At 45.2% G+C, this 23,225-nt stretch overlaps 2 protein-coding genes across 2 annotated transcripts; both read right to left on the minus strand.

The window, feature by feature from the left end:
- Positions 1-3,866: 3,866 nt before the first annotated feature.
- LOC135371072 (uncharacterized) lies at positions 3,867-4,534 on the minus strand. Its single transcript, XM_064605055.1, has one exon. The coding sequence runs from the start codon at positions 4,443-4,445 to the stop codon at positions 4,119-4,121; it is 327 nt and encodes a 108-aa protein (XP_064461125.1). The 5' UTR covers positions 4,446-4,534; the 3' UTR covers positions 3,867-4,118.
- A 13,741-nt stretch (positions 4,535-18,275) lies between these two features.
- LOC135370529 (endothelin-converting enzyme 1-like) lies at positions 18,276-19,157 on the minus strand. The gene has a single exon (XM_064604309.1). The coding sequence runs from the start codon at positions 19,155-19,157 to the stop codon at positions 18,276-18,278; it is 882 nt and encodes a 293-aa protein (XP_064460379.1).
- Positions 19,158-23,225: the final 4,068 nt, after the last annotated feature.

Genomic DNA, 23,225 nt, shown 5'->3' on the forward strand with positions numbered 1-23,225 from the left:
CTCAAGTTCACAGTTCTGTATTGTGTCGTCTTTTATGTGGTGCGCCCTGCACTGGAGTTTTTAGCGACCTTAATGCAGGCCCAAACCAATTTCGAGCGCCCAAATTTTAACATCGTTCGACAGGGCCAAATGTGACTTACTTGTGAATGTGGTCGCTCATACGTTCGCGCTGCCCACGGAATTCAATATATGCCACCTTCAGGAAAGTCGTATTGAGGCATAGAAGTTGCAAATCTTCGTGGGTTGTAATGCACTCATATTGCTGTCATTCGGCTGCGCTTTCGAGCTCCTTCCAGCACAAGTATTCGATCTCCTTCGGCATTATGACACACCAGCCGCACCGGCTCCTTAAACAGGAAGTACGCATTAAATATGAGGACACAAAATTTCAGAGAACACGTTTACATGTTCGATCACAGTGTGCATTAAAAAGCTCATCGCTTACCTGTCTGTCGAAGACAGGCGACTGATCCTGTCTGCTTCATCTGTGACCGATGTTCGTAGAGCTTTGACTTCGGCTAGCATTTGCGGCATCGGCGGCGTTTCGAAAGCGAGGCTCCCAAACTGTTCAGCACACAGAATTTCCTTCTCGATCGCAGAAAGGTCAGAAAGAAGTTCCGGGCTCGAAGTCTCCGCATTCCTTACTTCGACGTCCATATTGAAGATCGCTTTCCGGATGCCGCCGCTCTCACAAACTAACAACAGAACTTCCTATTTTCGCCCTTGTGGAGGCCACCTTCTACGCGGTGCCGGCGTTTGTCTGAGCCCCCGTGTCGGCAAACAGAGTAGTTTTAGCACGCGTCCGCACAGCATGATATATGTTATCTCCGTTTTAAGCTATACAAAATGCTCGTAAATATTCCTCATTTCGGTTTATTCGCAACAATAATTCATAACATATTCCTACATGTGGCCGTTTGCTGACATTAGCCTTTGTTATTTCGAAAAAAAAAAAAAATCTTTGAGTCACAATGCTATGGTATATTCCAGATAATTTCTTTCTTCTCATATCCACGCTCTAATTCTCACACTTTTACATTCGGTATATGGTATACCCTCCGTTCCGTGCGTTCTTGCACCTTTGGACACGTTAATTTTTCAAATACATAGAGCCGTCAGGGCAACTACTGCACCCCATCTAATTTTAGACTGTATCCAATAGCGTGCGCCTTAGGATGGAGTGCTGCTCAACCACATACTTACCCGAAACTTCCGAGCTTTCCGCTGTAAAAAAAAAAAAACGAAAAAAAAAACAGTGCTAGAGGTTTAGTTATGTGCTATGTGAAATGGAATACTGGCACTGCAAGGATGTAGTTCGTTACCGGGACCACTGAGTTTTTGTAACCGGAAATCGAAAAATCAAGCTGAAAACGTCTGAGATCACGAAAACAGTGCTAAATAGCGTTTTTAGAGTGTTTGGCGACGTTTAAAGAGGGAATAATCAAAATGTGCCGGAAATGGAAAAATCAAGCTGAAAACGTCTGAGATCACGAAAACAGTGCTAAATAGCGTTTTTAGAGTGTTTGGCGACGTTTAAAGTGGGAAAAATCAAAATGTGCCGGAAATCGAAAAATCAAGCTGAAAACGTCTGAGATCACGAAAACAGTGCTAAATAGCGTTTTTAGAGTGTTTGGCGACGTTTAAAGTGGGAATAATCAAAATGTGCCGGAAATCGAAAAATCAAGCTGAAAACGTCTGAGATCACGAAAACAGTGCTAAATAGCGTTTTTAGAGTGTTTGGCGACGTTTAAAGTGGGAAAAATCAAAATGTGCCGGAAATCGAAAAATCAAGCTGAAAACGTCTGAGATCAAGCGCAACTTTTTAGCCAAACACAGCTTCCCTCTAAAAAAACAATTTAAAAAAATGCTATTTGTGTGATTGTTATACTACGCACCAATATTACTTGTTACACGTTTTTCTTGACAAAGTTTATCATATACTATGTAAAATGTTTACTTTTTTCACAGTGAACTTGCTATCTTCTTGTGTTTTTGCCTTGCATAATCTTTAGAATAACAGTCGCTCATACTGTAGGGACTGAAGACCTCGTTGAGCTATCTTGCTATTTGGCCCTGCGCTGCACCATTGTTTGTGGAAATAAAGCTCGAACTCAGATCTCAAACTCAGGACGCTGCACCCAGGTTCCCTTGACACCGCAATATTGATGACGTAATAAACACGGAAGGAACTTTCGAGGACTTTACGAATGCATTACTCACCTTCTAAAGCGGCGATGTGACAGCATGGCATAACCGCATTGACATGCATAATGGCCTGAGTTCCTTCAGAACATTTAAGAGAAAACGATGTATATGGATGCAAGTTCTGCGAGTCGTTCTGTTTTTGATTCTGAGATACTATGTGTTGTAATACTGCCGCAGGAACGGATGCCCCTAGCACAGTCTTCAGTTAGCACCGAAAGCAATGACCTTCGAAGCCTCATCAATTGTAGGCCAAGCTGACCAATTGGATACAAGTTGGCCTCCACGAAGTTTGGTGGTGTTACCACCTTTATTGTCGGTGACGAACGACGAGCAAAATGGCACTGTAGTCTGGAATCGACAGTGAGTGATGTGATAGTCCATTTAAGGCAACGTATATGCCCCGCATTCGGCAGCGTTTACCGATGACAATTTTATCACGTATGAGTAACGCACGCACCGTCTCATGTCCGCTAGCCCCTCACAACGCTTACTGTATCCTTCCACTAGATCATTTTAGCCACACTCGCGTCATGCTAGGCTGTCCTTAAGGTTTTCCTCTGACCAGCGTGGACCCCCAACAAATTCACGCACAGCACTAATGTGGTCCCAGCTTTTTTTCAACGCCGTGTTCTCCAACAGATAAAATGACCTCCTGCAACACAGGGAGGCCTCTGATTGGCCGACTGGTACGCATAATGTGTCAAATGTTGCAATTTCGTTGGTCGTGTGCCCAGTGTTGTGTGAATTATCTGAAACTTGGGGCTCTATGGGTAGCAGTTGGAGTCTGTAGCCACTGCGATTTTTAACGATCGGAGATGCGCACTAGCCAACGCTGCGTAGCATTTGTGCCCCCGCAGGAAGACAAGATTAATCCTGTTGTAACTATACTTTTCATCTTCCAATGTTTAACAATAAAAGCATCTCGACGCCACTATTTGCGTTTATTCTTCAAGGATATGTGATTCTTTACAGTGCTGGAACGTTATCAATTATTGGACCCAAGCTAAAAAGTCTACTTAGTGATGGCTCTCTTCGATGACATGCAGCTGCAATAGCATGCGAACGGAAAAAGAAATGAATATCTAACATCCGCAGTCCAAACACAGAGCATTCAAGGCGCACAACAGTAGTTTTCGTGGTCAACGTCGAAAGCTGTCCTTCGATCCTCGCTGCACCCTCACGTTCATATTGCTACGTGAGCTGGTCTCCCTTCAAATCCGCTCTTACTTGATTACATGTTCTCCTGCTTGATGACAATACAATCCGCGTACGCGGTGGAGGAAGGCGAAAGGGAGCCGGTCCTTCATATACTGGAGAAGGGCAGTCCTTGATAACACGACCTATTGATTGCGTGGCCTATAAAACGGTCGTCGGGGCAATACCCTTTGCGGTGCTCTTCCCGGGGTGATTTTCCCCCCCTAAACATACATCGTACTCGTTCCCTGTCATTACATTTTTCTTTCCAATATGTCGGGGCAGTATTCTTTGCGGTGCTGTTCCCGGGAACATTTTTTTCTAAGAACTTCTCAGGGAGTCATTTCTACTGAAGTTTCGATGCACATATTGATGACATTCAGCAGTGGCGGACTGGGACAAAAAAGCTTACTGGAAAAGCGGCCCACCGCGAACTCAATGATCAGTGAAGTCTATGATCATCTATGATCATCAAGTCATGATGAAGTCTATGATCAGTCCGGCCCTGCCCTTCAGATCTAAAATAACAACAGCGAAGTGCATAAGCATCCAAAGTGTTATGTACCAGTGGTTATCCACAGTCAATCTGCTCCACTGTACACATAAAACGCACCACAGCACAAATAAGAGTAGCCACCTGGCTTCAGATGTTCTTGTCCAGCACTGAGATGGCGGTTTAAACAATAGGGTTCCACTGATTAAACAATAAAGGGCAGTCCTCAGCTCTGTCGAAGTGGCTCCTGCGACGACTTGCTCTTTGGCTCTGCAGGTTTTAACTTCTCAACCAGAGCAGCGTGGAATGACGACCACGAGAGCTTCGATCCAGACCGTGCTGTTTCAGGAAATTCCGTCGGGCACTCGGACATTGCTCTGCTGCGTCGCCGGCCCTTACTCTCGTAGCTCTCAGGGGAACTGCCAGGGGAATAGGATGAACTGTTCTTACGGGATTTTGAGCCTGGACACGACGTACTGCTCACAGAGCTACGACGGCTTGCATTGCCATAGATGTCGTAGTCTTGCTTCACAACGGGCATCATGAACGCCATTTTGAAGAACAGTTACGATTAGAAACCTAGAAGAAAGCAATTTCACCTGAGGTTATGTAGGCTGGCGTTCGATATCCGGTGCACGGAGTGCTGAGCCCTTTAGGACTGCCTCCAGTTCAAGCAGTTTTCCGTGGATTCAGTAGCGTTGCCTGTTCACAATGGGTGTAGTCCTACATATCTGCGGTCTGGAGAATTCGAAGAGTGCCTTGAAAATGCTGATATCAGTCTGCAGTCACTTTAACATATCCGAAGCATGCAGGGGGGGGGGCAGCACCGGGGTCGTCATAAAATATAGCAGGACGGTTGCTCCACGGATGGGGGGCGAACCTGAAATAAAGACGGGGCGGCACTCGCTACGGAATGATTCGATATCACCACTAATTTGGACAAAGCTCCAGAATTCGTGTGGTTAAAACTCTTCCTTCAGCAGTTCTGCGTGCAGATACACGCATGTTTTCAAGAAGAAATATTAACGAGGGGCTTGCGATAATTTGCAATGTCACTCGCTCAAACGCGTGACAGCTTATCCCACCAGAAATATGGGACAACTTACCCTGACAGAACCCACAGTGTTTTTTTATCTCTACAGTGTGACTTAACTATCCAACGTATTCTGCTGAAAACCGTTAAAAAAGTCCCAAAACTTGAATACAGTGAACCCTCGTTATTATGACCATGGTCGTTCCCGAACATTTTTGTCATAATGCGGAATTGTCATATTGACGGGGGAGATTTGCAGAGGTTCCGCAGCATTGTCCCCCAAGAGTGTGGGCATAAAGCGCGTATGTCAGATTATCGGGGGTCATATTAACGAGGGTTCACTGTAAACGATACGAATATGAGTGTCCTTCAGAGCTTGCTCAACACAGTAACATGTTTTGTGCTGTGTACCTCTCAGCCAGGCTCTCGATGACAGCGAAAGGTTGTTGAGTTAGCGGTTACTCGTGCCGCTAAGAAAAAGTGGGAAAACAGTACTGCTGCTCCTCTTCGTTTTATTTTAGTACGCAGTGTGACAAGTTACCCGTCTGACAACGTTCCGCAGTCTCGCCTTATTTCTGTTTAGAAAGCACAAAAGGAAAAAAATAAAATGTCAAAGAGCCCCTAACGCACTAAATGAATGGTACCAAAAAGAATATCCTCGCTTATGGACAAGATATAAAGATACCGAACATCAACAGTTCGCTCAAAACCCTGACGCAGTCACACACTATACGCCACAACGTACGCTTCACTTTGGAACAGTTCGTGGGTAAATCAACAACACTGAAACTCTCGTCGTCTCCCTTATGCGCTCATGCATTAAGTGCGAGTATATTAGTCTGCACGAGGATCTGAGGCAGTTTCGTCCTTATGCTTGCAACTTCCTTCTTCTATGTTTTCTTCGTCGTACTTTTTTTTCCCATTTGCCCCGCAATATTCGTGCGCAGGTATTTGGAGACAGGGAGCGCTCTTTATGCATTCCATCTGTCACAGCCACGTGCCTTCCATTTCACGAAACTCCGCCCCCCCCCCTCCCCGAGGAAGAAAATGGTTCACCTGACGTTTCTATCTCAACCCGCGCTTTGCCGATCAACCTCTTCTTGGTTTTCCTGGAAGCGTTCTTTCGGGATTGCTTGTTTGCTTGTTGTCTTCTACTTCGTAGAGACGCAGTTATACCCCTGTCACACGGGCATTTTCGATCCTGCTCGACCGAACCTGCTTGAACCCAATACAGATCGGATGGTGCTACACGGCCGCTTCCAAGCAGGATCGAACTTTGATCCTGCATGACTCAAGACAGTTCCCATAACAGGATTGAGAATTTCAAGACTGCTCGACGGCCGCCATTTGTATCCTCGACCCCGGTGAACTGTGATAACTTAAGACGGACATGCGCGCGAAGCTACAAATGATGCTTACATCGGTATACGATAAATTACCACTAATATCGCTGTTATATAGGAAACGCGAAATTAATGAGTTCCGTTTATTCATTTGCACAGGTAAACCATTCAATGCGCATTGAAAGTGGCCGTGTAGCAGCGTCAAAACTCGAGCGTGCTCGGGAAGTTCAATGCAGATCGGATTCGAGAAGGATCGAAATGCCCGTGCGACAGGGGTACAAATAATAGGGGTAGAAATGTCAGCACAATTGCCTATGGAGTCGGTCCAGGAGGGCACATTATATGCGTACACTCAGGCGACTCTTTACCAAGTGAGGAGATCAGCATCGCCACTATGCGCAACTTATAGCCTTCGCCGCTGCTGCGCCATAAAAATACTAATCACCATCATCATCATCATCACTATGCGCAACATGGAAGACGCGGGAAGATACGCTCCACGTGATCATCCAATGCCCCGCATTCAAGCAGGACCGAGAAAGGCTGGAAGCTGTCCTAAGCAAGCTCGACTCGCGTCCCTGCAGTTTTTGTAAGTAGGCAAATGGCCCTGCTCAAAATTGCAAAAGAAAGCGGAGAAAGCCCTCGTCGTTTTTCTTAAGGTGCAGCTCCGCTGCTGTTCCGAAAGTATGAAGACGTTGTGATATTCAGAACCGTGGTCCCAACTTCATTCATAAACGCACATTGCTTTCCAAATTTCCATACTCCTTCGTGAGAAATTTGAGAAAAACTACCGGGCGGCGGTTCCACTTGTGACGTCATACTTGGAACTGCGCGGATTGGATAGCCACACCTAGCCAGCTCTGCCTGGCAACCAGTTTGTGTTACACTCCGTCATGGCCGCTCTATCGTGCTGAAACAGCTGTCACGAGCTATCGGGGACCACCGCATCGTTTTATCACGTTTCTTATAAGAAATACTTCGTCGTCGATCACGTACTCGTTCTCGTTCTCAATAGCTTTGGTGGTGCTTTCTGCGCGCGCAGCAAGTCCGCGCATAGTGCGCTGCCAAAGCTATTGAGAATGCGTACGAGTACGTCACACGTTAGGTGTTAGGTCTTGTTGGTAGCATGAAGCACAGTGCGGGCACAGAATGTCCGCTCACGACGGCCGTCGTTGCACAACGAGGCCATCCTGTAAGGCTTGTTAAAGAAGACCGGCAAAACTATCTTTGAGGCTATTAACGACAGCAATTATCACGGATCACACCCAAAACATTCACCTTCGCCCATAGATCTCCGCCATCGCATCGACGATTTGGCGTTAGCCAAGCCACGAGCGCGGCTCAGCCAGGACGAAGCCGGGATTGGTCAGGGTTTGCCGACCACAGGACCGCCGTGCCAGGGAAATTTAAAAAATTGTTTTCTTAAAAACTACAAACAAATGGATGAAAATTTTTCACATGTATGCTCCCTGTGCGGAAACGAACGCACAGCCCAAGCATGGCTCCATTCTGTCGCAGTCGAAAATCGGCGGAGCTGAGCTTTAAAGAAAGCGGCATCGCGGACCGCCTCTAAACCTGGACTCAAAAACATGAGACCACAAAGCAAAAGTGTCACGTGTCATTCACTCAAGAGTGACACATGTGCTAAAGACTTTTCTGTGGATATCACCTATACCACCTACAAGAAATGGACCTGCAGGCGACATATGAAGTCACGACATACCTCCAGCAAACATCCAGTCAAAAGGAGGAGGAGGAGGCACAGACTCCCCAGCGACAAACCTCCTATGTGAGCGTGCAGAACGCTCGCTGATAAAACGACACCAACTGGTTTCCGCCACGGGAAACCTCTATGCATAAACTTTTATGGATATGAGGGCGCATGTACAGTATCTTCGGCGAAACTGTTTGAAGGGGTTGTTTCTGGAGATGCTGATGAGATACAGTGTGTTTTATTCAGGTAACACTTTTTGAGAGCTTATTCGTTCAATATGCCAGACAGTGAAATGAACGCATTCAGTTACAGTGCTATGGTGCTCGTTACGCGGCATATTTGCGGAGACGTATAGTTTGCGTAGAGCAGTCCGCGCAGCGTTTGGTACTTTAGACTGCACTGTTCCCGGCAGTGTAGGGGGGTAAACTGAGCGGTTCTTAATGCAATGCGAGGAAGGATAGGGTGTAGCGCGATATATTTCGTCAGCCTCTTCTTCCGTTCTTATGTCGGAAAGAGAGTCGTAGACTGGCAGTTAGTAACATGAGAAGACACTTAAAACTGTGCGTGTAGGTTTATCAACCTTGAGGCCAAGCTATACAACGATACAACGTTTGGGCAACTTTAAACTTAATGCAATAGCGAGTGTTGGTAAACCGTTGAAAATGTGATGGTGCTGGTGGTCACTGCTGAAAGAGGTCGCCACATCACTGTTTTGGCGCATTATAGTCTAGTTGCTCATGCGCCATAAAAACTGCAATCATCATCATCATCATCATCATGAAAGAGGTCGCCGTTGTCGGCCTCACAGGCCTCGGTAGGCAACGTCACGACTTCGAAAGGTACAACCTCCGTTATTTTCACTTTGTTGTTCCTCTGTAGTGCAATTGGTCTTAGAGCCAACATGCAAGATACAACATCATAGCTGTTCCAAGCACATTCACAAAAGTAGGTCTTCGAATCTGGTAAGGTATGGCATACTGTAAAACCCTTTAACTTTGCGGCCCCAATTTTTCGGGAATCGAGATCAGGGCGCGTATTCGCGGCCACTAAATTTACCCAATTCTGGATACTATTCATATTTGTGCCTTAATTAGTGCCCAAAACTGCCTGCATCGCTATTTGGTAAAAGCAGCTTTACACATGCTTGTGTTGCAGAGTAGTCCGAATGCTTATGAGTAACTTGTACGTCGAACCGTGAAAATGAATGTTGCTATTCCAGCATAGTTCCGCATAGTTCGAAAGTCCCGTGTGTCCTTAAAACTCGCTAATTTTGCAGTTCGTGAGATTCGCGAAACTAGGGGCTTGCAAACGTTATGGATTTTACAGTACCTTATTAGCTTAAAGGAGCAGTGAAATGCCCCTCAATAAATTTTTGGTTTTTGGCTGTGGCGTGTTGTTCAACAAATAACATGAGCCCTTGCAAAGGAACGATGGTTTTCGTGATCTCACACGTTTTCAGCTTGATTTTTCGATTTCAGGCACATTTTGATTATTCCCACTTTAAACGTCGCCAAACACTCTAAAAACGCTATTTAGCACTGTTTTCGTGATCTCACACGTTTTCAGCTTGATTTTTCGATTTCCGGCACATTTTGATTATTCCCACTTTAAACGTCGCCAAACACTCTAAAAACGCTATTTAGCACTGTTTTCGTGATCTCACACGTTTTCAGCGTGATTTTTTTATTTCCGGCACATTTTGATTATTCCCACTTTAAACGTCGCCAAACACTCTAAAAACGCTATTTAGCACTGTTTTCGTGATCTCACACGTTTTCAGCGTGATTTTTCGATTTCCGGCACATTTTGATTATTCCCACTTTAAACGTCGCCAAACACTCTAAAAACGCTATTTAGCACTGTTTTCGTGATCTCACACGTTTTCAGCGTGATTTTTCGATTTCCGGCACATTTTGATTATTCCCACTTTAAACGGCGCCAAACACTCTAAAAACGCTATTTAGCACTGTTTTCGTGATCTCAGACGTTTTCAGCTTGATTTTTCGATTTCCGGCACATTTTGATTATTCCCCACCAACGTCCGTATAGGCAATATTCTGAAAGACGGCAGTTGATGAAAAGTCCGCCAGTGCCGGCGGCTGGATTCGTACCTACACTTCTATGAATGCCAATCAGGTGTACTATACAAATTCCACTGCGCCGTCGTCGCGCTGTAGTCAGCATGTGTCTATCTGTAGTAAAGGTTAACTCAATGCGACACAGAAGCGCATTGTCTGTGGTGTCGGCAAAGTCGCGTACATCAGACAATAATTTTCGGCTTCTCGTACCTCTAGAGCCAAGAGGTCCACCTTCCTCACTCCGTTTTTTCAGCTTGGCTACGAATCGCAAGACCCAGGCTACCACATGATGTAGCTTCTTTGCTGAGCTGTACCTCTTCATGTCGACGATTTCCCCAACTGTTGCGGTTAGCGTCTGAATCAAGTCTCGTGAGACCTTTTCTTCCAGCTCTACCTTCCTGAAATTTTCCCTGTCCGTGCTCGACGTAGGGATTGGCGTTGGTCGCACGAAATCCAGTTTGGTCCCGTCCACCACCGCTGGCTATGAATCAATTTGTCTGCAGTGATGCCTCTAGTCAGCATATCCGCCGGGTTCTCCTTTGTGTTGCAGTATCTCCATTCCGCGGAGTTTGTGATTTCTTGAATTTCCCTCACTCTGTTTTGAACGAACTGCTTCCAGCGGTTGGCGTCCCCTTGTATCCAACAGAGCGCAATCTTTGAGTCTGTCCAAAAATGAATTTGCGTGGGACATGCTTCAAACTTTGCTTTCAGGTACGCAAACAACCTTCCTCCGACGAGACAAGCCATCAGCTCAAGTCGAGGTATCGTCTGCGCCTTTAGAGGAGCGAGTCTTGTCTTTGCGATGAGAAACGCACTGCTTCTCGCCCCAGACTTCTCTTCTATGCCTGTGTATGCCACTGCCCCATATGCGGTCGGGCTGTCGTCGCAAAAGATGGGTATTTCGATGTGTCTGACGCCGGCGACCCCATTCGCTCCATAATACCTTGGTAATTGAACCTCTTGAAGATGAGACAGTTCAGAACCCCAGTGGCTCCAGGATACTTGCGACTGCGCAGGTAAAGCGTCGTCCCATCCACATCAGGGTCCTCCAGTGGCATCGTACGCACAAGTTGCACAGTATAGTACAAACGTGTTAGCAGGTCTCAGGTTACCGGGATTCCTGACCCCTTGGGTACTTCTGAGGATTAAAGAAAGATTTCTTGGTTAACACGCTCGCATTATTTTTCAAGTCTGACTGAAGCAGTGGCTTTGGCTGTCCGCCACGCCCCCCAGTCGGAGAATGTTTGACATCCAGCGCGACGACGTCGCACCACGAGCTGCTGAAAGTACCGTTGAAGGCTGTAGTGACCCCTCCCAAGAACTGGCCAATGGTGATAGGGTGAGTGTCATCCCTTGTCTCATGTTACCGGGATTCCTGACCCCTTGGGTACTTCTGAGGATAAAAAAAAGATTTCTTGGTGAACACGCTGGCATTATTTTTCCTATCTGACTAAAGTAGTGCTTCTGGCCGGCCGCCACGCCCCCTTCTCGAAGAACGTTTGATATCCAGCGCGACGACGACGCACCACGAGCTGCTGAAAGTACCGTTGAAGGCTGTAGTGACCCCTCCCAAGATCTGGCCAATGGTGATAGGGTGAGTGTCATCCCTTGTCTCATGTTACCGGGATTCCTGACCCCTTGGGTACTTCTGAGGATAAAAAAAAAGATTTCTTGGTTATCACGCTTGCATTATTTTCCTTGTCTGACTGAAGGAAGTAGTGCTTCTGGCCGTCCGCCACGCCCCCTTCTCGAATAACGTTTGACATCCAGCGCGACGACGACGCACCACGAGCTGCTGAAAGTACCGTTGAAGGCTGTAGTGTCCCCTCCCAAGAACTGGCCAATGGTGATAGGGTGAGTGTCATCCCTTGTCTCACGTTACCGGGATTCCTGACCCCTTGGGTACTTCTGAGGATTAAAAAAATATTTTTTGGTTAACGAGCTTGCATTATTTTCCTTGTCTGACTGAAGTAGTGCTTCTGGCCGTCCGCCACGCCCCCTTCTCGAAGAACGTTTGACATCCAGCGCGACGACGACGCACCACGAGCTGCTGAAGGTACCGTTAAAGGCTGTAGTGACCCATCCCACGACCTGGCCAAAGGTGATAGGGTGAGTGTCATCCCTTGTCTCACGTTACCGGGATTCCTGACCCGTTGGGTACTTCTGAGGATTAAAAAAATATTTCTTGGTTAACACGCTTGCATTATTTTCCTTGTCTAGGTGATTATTTTGATTTTGTACGTGCGGACTAAACACGCGTGTATGCGGTATTTAGGGCAACAGTGGCTGCCTGTTGAACTTTACACGTTTGTGCTTTCGACAATTGCAATATTTCCAAATTATAGGTGATTCTTTTTATTTTGTGCGTTCAGAATAAACTCGCGTGTATGTGTTATTTCGGACAAGAGTGGCTGCCCGATGAACTGTGCACCTTTATGCTTTCGACAATGGCATTTTTTTTAAAACATAGATAATTCTTTTGATTTTGTACGTGCGGACTAAACACGCGTGCATGCGGTATTTTGGTCAACAGTGGCTGCCTGATGAACTTCGCACGTTTGTGCTTTCGACGGATACACTCTTGTCCCAAATACCACATACACACGTTTTTAGTCCATACCTACAAAATAAAAAGTATCACCTATAATTTCAACTAATTCAATGGTACAAAGCGCAGTCGTGAAAAGTTCATCAGGTATTCACTTTTGCCCAAATACCGCGTACACGCGTGTTTATTCCGCACGTACAAAATAAAAAGAAACACCTATAATTTGAAAATAATCCAACTTTAGAAAGCGTAATCGTGCAACATAGATCAGGGATACACTCTTGTCCCAAATACCACATACACGCGTTTTTAGTCCACACCTACAAAATAAAACGAATCACCTATAATTTCAAACTAATTCAACTTTAGAAACATAAACGTGCAAAATGGATCAGCCATACACTCTTGTCCCAAATACCGCATACACGCGTTTTTTAGTCCACACCTACAAAATAAAAAGTATCACCTATAATTTCAAACTAATTCAATGATAGAAAGCGCAGTCGTGAAAGTTCATCAGGTATTCACTTTTGCCCAAATACCGCGTACACGCGTGTTTATTCCGCACGTACAAAATAAAAAGAAACACCTAAAATTTGAAAATAATTCAACTTTAGAATGCATAAACGTGCAAAATAGATCAGGGATACACTCTTGTCCCAAATACCATATACACGCGTTTTTAGTCCACACCTACAAAATAAAAAGTATCACCTATAATTTCAAACTAATTCAATGATAGAAAGCGCAGTCGTGCAAAGCTCATCAGGTATTCACTTTTGCGCAAATACCGCGTACACGCGTGTTTATTCCGCACGTACAAAATAAAAAGAAACACCTATAATTTGAAAATAATTCTGAAATAATTTAACTTTAGAAAGCGTAAACGTGCAAAATCGATCAGGGATACACTCTTGTCCCAAATACCACATACAAGCGTTTTTAGTCCACACCTACAAAACGAAAAGAAACACCTAAAATTTGAAAATAATTCAACTTTAGAAAGCATAAACGTGCAAAATATATCAGGGATACACTCTTGTCCCAAATACCACATACACGCGTTTTAGTCCACACCTACAAAATAAAAAGTATCACCTATAATTTTAAACTAATTCAATGATAGAAAGCGCAGTCGTGCAAAGTTCATCAGGTATTCACTTTTGCCCAAATACCGCGTACACGCGTGTTTATTCCGCACGTACAAAATAAAAAGAAACACCTATAATTTGAAAATAATTGGGAAAATAATCAACTTTAGAAAGCGAAAACGTGCAAAATAGATCAGGGATACACTCTTATCCCAAATACCACGTTCATGCGTTTTTAGTACACACCTACAAAACAAAAAGAAACACCTATAATTTGAAAATAATCCAACTTTAGAAAGCGTAATCGTGCAAAATAGATCAGGGATACACTCTTGTCCCAAATACCACATACACGCGTTTTTGGTCCACACCTACAAAATAAAACGAATCACCTATAATTTCAAACTAATTCAACTTTAGAAATCATAAACGTGCAAAATAGATCAGGGATACACTCTTGTCCCAACTACCGCGTACACGCGTTTTTAGTCCACACCTACAAAATAAAAAGTATGACCTATAATTTCAAACTAATTCAATGACAGTAAGCGCAGTCGTGCAAAGTTCATCAGGTATTCACTTTTACCCAAATACCGCGCACACGCGTGTTTATTCCGCACGTACAAAATAAAAAGAAACACCTATAATTTGAAAATAATTGTGAAAATAATCCAACTTTAGAAAGCGTAAACGTGCAAAATCGATCAGGGATACACTCTTGTCCCAAATACCACATACACACATGTTTAGTCCACACCTACAAAATAAAAAGTATCACCTATAATTTCAACTAATTCAATGGTACAAAGCGCAGTCGTGAAAAGTTCATCAGGTATTCACTTTTGCCCAAATACCGCGTACACGCGTGTTTATTCCGCACGTACAAAATAAAAAGAAACACCTATAATTTGAAAATAATTCTGAAATAATTTAACTTTAGAAAGCGTAAACATGATAAATAGATCAGGGATACAGTCTTGTCCCAAATACCACATACACGCGTTTTTAGTCATCACCTACAAAACAAAAAGAAACACCTATAATTTGAAAATAATCCAACTTTAGAAAGCGTAATCGTGCAAAATAGATCAGGGATACACTCTTGTCCCAAATACCACATACACGCGTTTTTAGTCCACACCTACAAAATAAAACGAATCACCTATAATTTCAAACTAATTCAACTTTAGAAAACATAAACGTGCAAAATGGATCAGGGATACACTCTTGTCCCAAATACCACATACACGCGTTTTTAGTCCACACCTACAAAATAAAAAGTATGACCTATAATTTCAAACTAATTCAATGACAGTATGAAACAATGCACAAAATTAATGAAACATAGCACGTGACACAGTAGCTACAAACGGCAAATGATTGAAAATGCAGTAATTATATACAATGATGACAAAGGACACAAGGCACACGTGTAGCAAGCAAGATAATAACGATATATACAATGACATAACGACTTACAATGATGCTAGGTGGTCGTGCACCCTTGAAACAAATTCATGAAAGCTTTTAACTGACACGACATTTTCCGGAAGGCTATTCCAATCCCTGTTGTGATTATGGTTATGGCATTGACATTGAACCGTGCCACTTTAATATTTTATTTTCGAAGAAAAATATTTCGCAGATATGTCTTCCTTTGCGTTAGGTTGCGGGGATTTTCCCAGCACCCCCCGCACCCCAAATCTCTCCCCCAAAATCTTGCACCCCTCAAAAAAAAAAAAAAAACCTACCAGAAAGGCCAAAAACGCGCAGATATGAGCGTCTCACCCCCCCCCCACCCCACCCCCACCCCCGCCTTCTAGACCCCCTATCTCCTGGTGAAAACCCTGAGAGTATCTCCGGGCCGGAGACTAGAGAGACACTGTAGTGCTGCAGAGACACTGTAGTGCTGCGGCCTCAGCGCTGTTCAGGTAGCTTGGATCACGGGAGCACAGTTTCCTTAATCAAACTCCTGTAAGTAAATGAGACCGTGCTTTAAACCATGAGACACAGCTTTTAACAGTTCACTCCCTTCACTTGTCACGAAGAAACATGCATGCTGCTTTAACAGACTTTCCCCTTTCGCCTGAAAAGGTGTACATATTGTTTACAATGTCAGGGGACAACTTCCCTCAGGATCTCATTCTGTACGGTAGAACCTCCGGCACTGCAATGTGCCGCTTTTGAATGTGAGCAGCTGGCCGGAACCTGAAACTTCGGCAAGCATGTTACTTATTCACTATACACGAAGTGAATGCGGTGTTGTAAGGCAACAAGCAACGACAAATGACTTACCTCTAACCAGGTATCGGGTTATACCCGTGGTTCATGCCCGATGATACCCTTGCGTGAAACCTTGGGGTGTGAAACCATGGGGGGGAATGATGGTCACAAGGCACCTGTGCTGCCGACGAGGCCGCACAAAGAAAAATTCATTGCCGGAGGGAATCATCTGGAGTAGTTCCGTTGACCACAGTATTCCTCCAGCAACTCCGTTATCTGTTTCGAAAATATTACTTCACCTCGCTACAAAAAATTTTCCGGGAAGAAGACTCCCAGAGCTCATGAAAGAGAGCTACGACTACCTGTGACAGCTACCCCGAGCGGCATGTCCACTATTATAGTAGCGTACCACAGGGCGCCAACTATTCTGCAAGCTTGTCAGCGGCACAAGGAAATATTTGTCGATATCTTCGCCCAAGCAGCTGTATTTCATAAGTATTTCACGAAAGTTGACTCAAGTCATCAGAATGCTGAAATTTAAGGGTGTCCAAAGTCTTCAAAAGTCCCAATACTTTGACTACCAGCGGTTTTATATGCTGCCAGCAGTAACTGAGGTTAGTTGCACTCAACAAGGTTATGATCAGTTGCAACTATGAGCTTTTTACATTCATGCACATTTTGATTATTCCCACTTTAAACGTCGCCAAACACTCTGAAAACGCTATTTAGCACTGTTTTCGTGATCTCAGACGTTTTCAGCTTGATTTTTCGATTTCCGGCACATTTTGATTATTCCCACTTTAAACGTCGCCAAACACTCTAAAAACGCTATTTAGCACTGTTTTCGTGATCTCAGACGTTATCAGCTTGATTTTTCGATTTCCGGCACATTTTGATTATTCCCACTTTAAACGTCGCCAAACACTCTAAAAACGCTATTTAGCACTGTTTTCGTGATCTCACACGTTTTCAGCTTGATTTTTCGATTTCCGATTGCCCAAGGTTGGGAGCAGAATGAGATGACTTCGCCAAAAGCTGCGGCGGTGGCGGTCGCTGCCCTTGGTTGCTAGGTGATGGAGAGGAACCCCGCTTTTTCTATCGGCGTACACCGCAGATCTCTGAAATACGCCCTGACGCGACTGGACGACGGATAGATATAAATAATGTGCAGAGAGACCTATTGTATGTTGACAGACAAAGAAACTAGGAACAAAGAAGATGTTTGTTATGGGAGTACGCAACATTTGATCGAGCTGCCACTCGACTAATACTAATTGGCCAATGCAAGATACATGCGCTTTCATCAGATGTCTTTAACTGGAAATATTTTGTATGGCCCTCTGTTTATTCATTTAAGTGTGAAAATGCACATTATGTCAGCAAATATAGCAATTATGTTAATGTACAGTGTTCGCCAAGATAAACTTGGGGGTTTGTAACAAAGATGTAACAAATAAGAACAGTGTCGGAAAGCTAAAGTAGATGGACGTATTACACCCCAAAATTTTATGTCGATAATGCCGCTTGGTCTGTCTCTCTGCGGAGATTTTGTGAAAATTAAAAAACCGCCACTGCCTAATCGGCTATACCTGCGTTTCAGCTTCTTTCTGTCAGATGGCGAAACTATCGCAAAGACCATGATTCGTAATGCTGAGAACTGTACTGAAAACTATTTTTTGCGACATTTGCCAAACATTTAACTGGGTTACGATGAGTATCATTTCATTTAAATATCCTCAGAGAAAAAGTTGAAAAACATACTTATATGCATTATTGAGGAAGGCCGCGCGATGGTGTCCGAACGAATAAACGCATGAACGACAGGCAAAGTCCGTCGCCGGTGGTCCTCCTAGAGCCCATCCAGCGCCCATTCTGGATTGGAAAACATGAGTTCACCGTCGATTTTGACGACTACGGGCACGAGAAAACGGCAGAGTCCGTCGTCGGCGACCGTCCGAGGGCTCATCCTCCGTGCATTTACTCCCGAAAGGGACTATTTTTTGTGGCAATGCAATTACTCCCCAAAAGGAGTAAAAGTACTCCTTTTTTTCGTAGAGTGTAGGTGGTAATGCACGCAGACTAAAACAATTCTCACCAGAGATTTATTCAACATGACTCGTTACTGATCACCTGACATTCCTGCTGTAAATATTTGGCACTGAAGCTATTCCTTAGCCCTAGTACTTCAAGTCCTTCGACAGAATCTCATACTGTCGCTGCCCATGACAGCACACAAGATGCTAACAACGTGTGAAGACCTCCACTGGACAGGTGACGACCGGAAGCGTTATTCTCCCAACTGTTCCCGCCCATTCAGCACCTTTAACACACAATCACTACGTGCAGCACCGTGTCAAGGTAGCCACATACTGCATCGTTTCTTTGGTGACATCGGAGCTCGCGGCCTGCAGTCCCAGTCGGCAGCAAAGTCAGGGTAGTTCCTCAGCGGGACATTCACTCGTGTCCTGGGCGAGCTGATAGGATCGTCTTGAAGCTCTCCACGTAATCTCTCTGATTCGGCGTTTTCACAAAACCCTTCCGCGTAAAGGACGTAGAACAGCTTAATGGAAGTGAGATTTCCCGGTGTTAGGAATGCGCTGTCTTGCAGGTTCTGAGACTTTACCACTGAGATGTATTTGAGGTACAGTTGAAGTGCACCTTCAATGGCTAAGTTATCTAGAAAGTCGTACTGCATAGTGAGAGGGCGTCTAGGTGTCGTATTCGTTTCGTGGCCATCAGTCCAGTTCGCGTACTGTCTGGACAGACACAACTCGAGTTCAATGGCACGCACTGTGCTGTTCAACGACCAGTGATAGCGAAACGAAGGGTACGATTTCTCGTGAATTCCTTCTAGATATGCAAATATTAGTCGTGGTCCGATAAACGGAATCTGTGCAGCGACGGACACATCTCCACGAGCGTACGTCGTGTTGAAGATCACCGGTGGGATGTAGATGGTCATAGTCTCATAGTCGAACGACGGCTGGACGTTAAACACAGACGGTTTCCAGTAGGTAAGCTTAAACGTAGGATCGTCACGCTTTCTCACGAGAGCCAGTCGGGTCTCCGTGATTCGCTGAACGAAGTCTCTGTACGTTCTCATCACATTTCCTCGAGTTATTTCGGGAAATATCGCATCGTACGCTTCGCGATACGAAGTGTTGCTCATCCATACAGGATAAAACACTTCTACGTCGATAGACGACGCCACTGTACGAGCGTTCTCTTTGTCCATCTGGGCCATCCAAGAGAAATTTCCAATCGTCGTGTTCACAACAGATGCTACTTCACGCGCAAGTTTAAAAACCGCGTGCCTCTCCACTTTGCTCTCGACTGCCTTCGCGTAGGCGAAGGCGAAGAGTTCGAGTAAAGATTTAGAAATACCGTGTCATACCATAAAGCACTATGGGAAATGGCAGTTTGAAAAACTGGAGAAGACTGTCATTAGAACGGGGGACATGTTCTAGTGCAAAGGCTTCAGAGTGGTGGACGGGATCATCAAGTTCCACTTGAGCGAGTAAGTATGAATGAAATTATGTTTCCCGAGCATTTGAAAGCTTTCCAGGGGAGGGAATTGGTAAGATATGCGGGGCGGTTTAAATGTGAAGCACAGTGGTGTTGGCACTCCTCGAGAGTATACGATGGGATGCTGCACTTCAGTGCGATAGCAATGTGGCAATGTTTTAGAACTTGTCTCAGTTGTTGACTCAAGGATAGAAATAGGCGAGATAGGAATAACAAGTGGGGTAACAAGCGGGATAAATGGTTAGGGAAAGCTTAGGAAGATGAGTACACAAGCTTCTGTGGCTCATCTCATAGAGTCAACAATACAGTTCATTCTCTTAGCCGTAGAGATAAATTACCAAGTGTGGATTGCGCGCTGCATAGCAGTACACGGCGGTCGCGCTCGGGGGACGTCACACGTTCTAAGCCTCGTTCGAGCGGGTGTTCGCAGAGTCTTACAGAGGGAGAGAGCAGTCCTCGGTGCTATGGAGTTCGGAAGACGCTGGCTAACTTCGTCTGTGCTATTCGAAGAAACGCATGGAAGGTACGTTGTTCATTACTAAGCGTTACTTTCTTTCGTGCCGTTATCCCGTACGCAACTCTCCGCAGTCTTGGTCTGTTGCATGGCGACGACAAGCACGAACAGCAATCCTTAACGTGACGTGATTTCACAAGCAGGAGTTGGCATTGCACTAGTTCTAGTTTTAGTCCTAGCTTGTTGAGATAGTTATATGGGAGCCAGTCCTTGTGACTGGTCTTCCGCCTCGATGCCAATACGCACGTGTGGGAAGCCGGCCTCTGTGGCCGGCCTTCCATTTGATGCCAATACACTCTGTGTTGGCGTTGCGTTTGTAGCGTTAAAGGGAGCCATCCAAGAGATATATGGCTGGTCTTCCACCACGATGCCAATACATAACAGGCAGCAGCAGCAGTAAACTTGAAATTGCTGATAGCGAAGCTTGCAATTAGTGAACATGAACATTGCCGCATCGCCATTGCTATCGGATCGAACAAGGTAAGCTTCTGTTCCGACACAAATTTTTGTAGATATTTCTGTGTGCATTTCTTTGACGTGTTTTCCATGGGTTAGTTCACTTGTGTTGCGTGTTTGTGATGGCCAGTAGGTCGTTAGTAGGTCGTGATGTGGGCAAGCTAACGCTGCTTGTGTAGTGTCACATGTCAAGGCTGACCCGTCACAAAGGAACCTGTGCAGCTGCTAAGCCGAAAGATGATGTTCCAACCACTCAGAGTGGTATATCCATTCGATTGCGTCCATGCAGATGCATTTCTGAAGCGGATGTGAGTTGAGCAGTACCTAGTTGATACCTGAGCAAGAAAGGCCAGAACAGTGGAAAAACACAGTATTGATCCTTCTTGAATCGTTGTCGCGCCAAGCAAGCGAAGCAGACCTGCCTTCCACTTATCTATCACTGAATTTACTTGCAGAAGTATACAAGAGGATTCGAGTTTTGCAGAGTCGGTATCGACGGGCACTAAAAACCATCCAAAGCGGTACCGGCAAAGATGCTTTGCGTGCGTCCCCGCTGCACCATATTTCGGAACTTTACGGCGAGCTTCTCCGGCACCCCAGACACGGCGGTGCCGGCTTACGCGCGCCACGAAAAGGTTAAAATTTCAAACCGACCAATGAGCGCTCGCATACCAGGGGAGCGGCCGCAGGAGCCAATGGGATGCTCTCGGTAGAGAACTCGCGCTTCGACGTAAAAATTTTGACGTTTCATGACGTTTGATGACGCGAAAGGCTCGCAGCGCCTCACTTTAGTCCGCAAAGGAACTCGCGAGTTTCATCCCCTTGGCGCTGCTGCCGCATTATGCGCTGAACGGCTGGTCCGCCTCGACTGGGCAGGCATTGAAGTATACATATAGGAGGCTATGGCTGTGCGAAATGTTCTGTTACAACGCGATCAAATTGACGCTTGAGATAACAAATATAACAACCAACATTGTACAGGGAGTATTTTACGCAGCAGTCTTCTGCACTTTGAGGATAATACTCATGTAGTCGTTTCCTTTTAGTCTGGGAGGAAGCTGGACTTTAGTGATATTGTTTCCACATTATGGGGGGGGGGGAGTTGATAATGTTATCACAGCCACGTAGAATTCATATGATAAGTGTACAGCACGGCATTGGGTGACAAGCGCCTACACCCCTTACTTCAATTTTCGTTTACGCTGATAACATTTTTCCAAAGGCGCAGGATCCAAGGGTACACGATACATTCTATGTCTTTTTTCCGGAGAATAGACCTGTCCCTGTTTGTAAACAACTGACATCATCGTGTTCGACAGCGCCACCAATTTGGTGTAGTTGAACTACGCTCCAAGCTCGGGGCGAACAAGGTCGCGCCCAAGTGCCACGGTCTTGGGGGAATTACGATGGTCCCTGGAAGGGACGTGACCATCGGTTCTACTTTTTTTTTCAGTAGGAGGCAGCGAACAAGTGCCCATTCGTGGAACCCAGCCTTCCCATTCCGATTTGTTTCGGTTTCAATCTATCTACCAACGTCATGATGAAGTTTATCGGGTAGAGGTCTATTAGTGCAGTTAAGCGCTGAACATCCGTTTATTCTGACGTTAAAAATACGCTGACGTTATACGATTCCAGCAGAAGTTCGGACCAGAAGTGTAAATCCACGAGACATTGCAACTTCCCTTACGTCACTTTGACAGGAAGTTGCAAACCGCCCATAGACGACCCGCACTCTTACGTCATCGATTACGTAACGCCACTGCACAAAGCATGCTGGAGGGCACTATCAGCTTTATCAGCCTATCAGCCAACGAGTTTTTGCCGCATCTCGCCCACCAGAAGCAAAATATAACTTCAAACAGGTCTTCTCGTGACGTCACATGTTTGTAAACAGAGGGCCGTCTATAGACTCGTCACAGAAACGTCATCATCACGTTGTTAGACAGACTGAAACCGCAACAAATCGGAAGGGGAGATGTTAACGAAAGGAAAGTTAGGTAGCAAGCGAGCTGGTGGTGACGATCCATGACTTGAAAACCTGAGACGAGGTAGAGGACGATAACAGACAAACACAAACACGGGCTCAAACTCAGCTTTGAGCCCGTCAAAAAAAAAAAAAAATCCCGAGACGGAGAGAGTGTCTAAATATGGTTACAATTCATATGTGTGTTATACGTTACAAAATGTAGACTTTTACCACGCAACGATCTCTAGTAGACCAATTTTTGAAGATATCTAAATAACATTTAAGCACGTAGAGGATAGTAGAATTCGTGTCTACGTGTCTAACCAGATAGACGTATAATAGACGTCTTCATGATAAATATATAACCCGGTAGAGGTCCAGTAGGCGTCTAACTTTTGCCATGAAGTCTCAAGTTAGACTTTGTTTAGACATCTATTATCCTACCATGTGCTCCTATTTAGAAATGAATGGATGTTGCCGTGCATTATTCTATCTCTAGAGACTGCTACTCTATGAGCTGCAGTCACTGTAGTTCAGAATTCAAATGATGTAAATGCTAGTTCCATAGGTAACACCCCTCTATGTTGAACAGAGTTGATCCCATGCTCGCTTTCCGCATGCCACGAAACACATCTCGTCAGGATGCTGCATTAATCCACCGCATGCGCCTCGATGTGGCCTTTACAGCTCAGTGGCGTTACCGCTTGAGACAAATTGATTCTCCCACCTGTTGCCACTGTGGTGCTCTTGAGGATCTGGAGCACATTCTTCTTCATTGCCCTCACTACGAACCTTCCCGAATCACACTCTCCGAGTCTCTTCGTCAGCTGGACTCTCGCCCT

This window comes from Ornithodoros turicata, chromosome 10 (assembly GCF_037126465.1).
Source record: "Ornithodoros turicata isolate Travis chromosome 10, ASM3712646v1, whole genome shotgun sequence".
NCBI lineage: Eukaryota > Metazoa > Arthropoda > Arachnida > Ixodida > Argasidae > Ornithodoros > Ornithodoros turicata.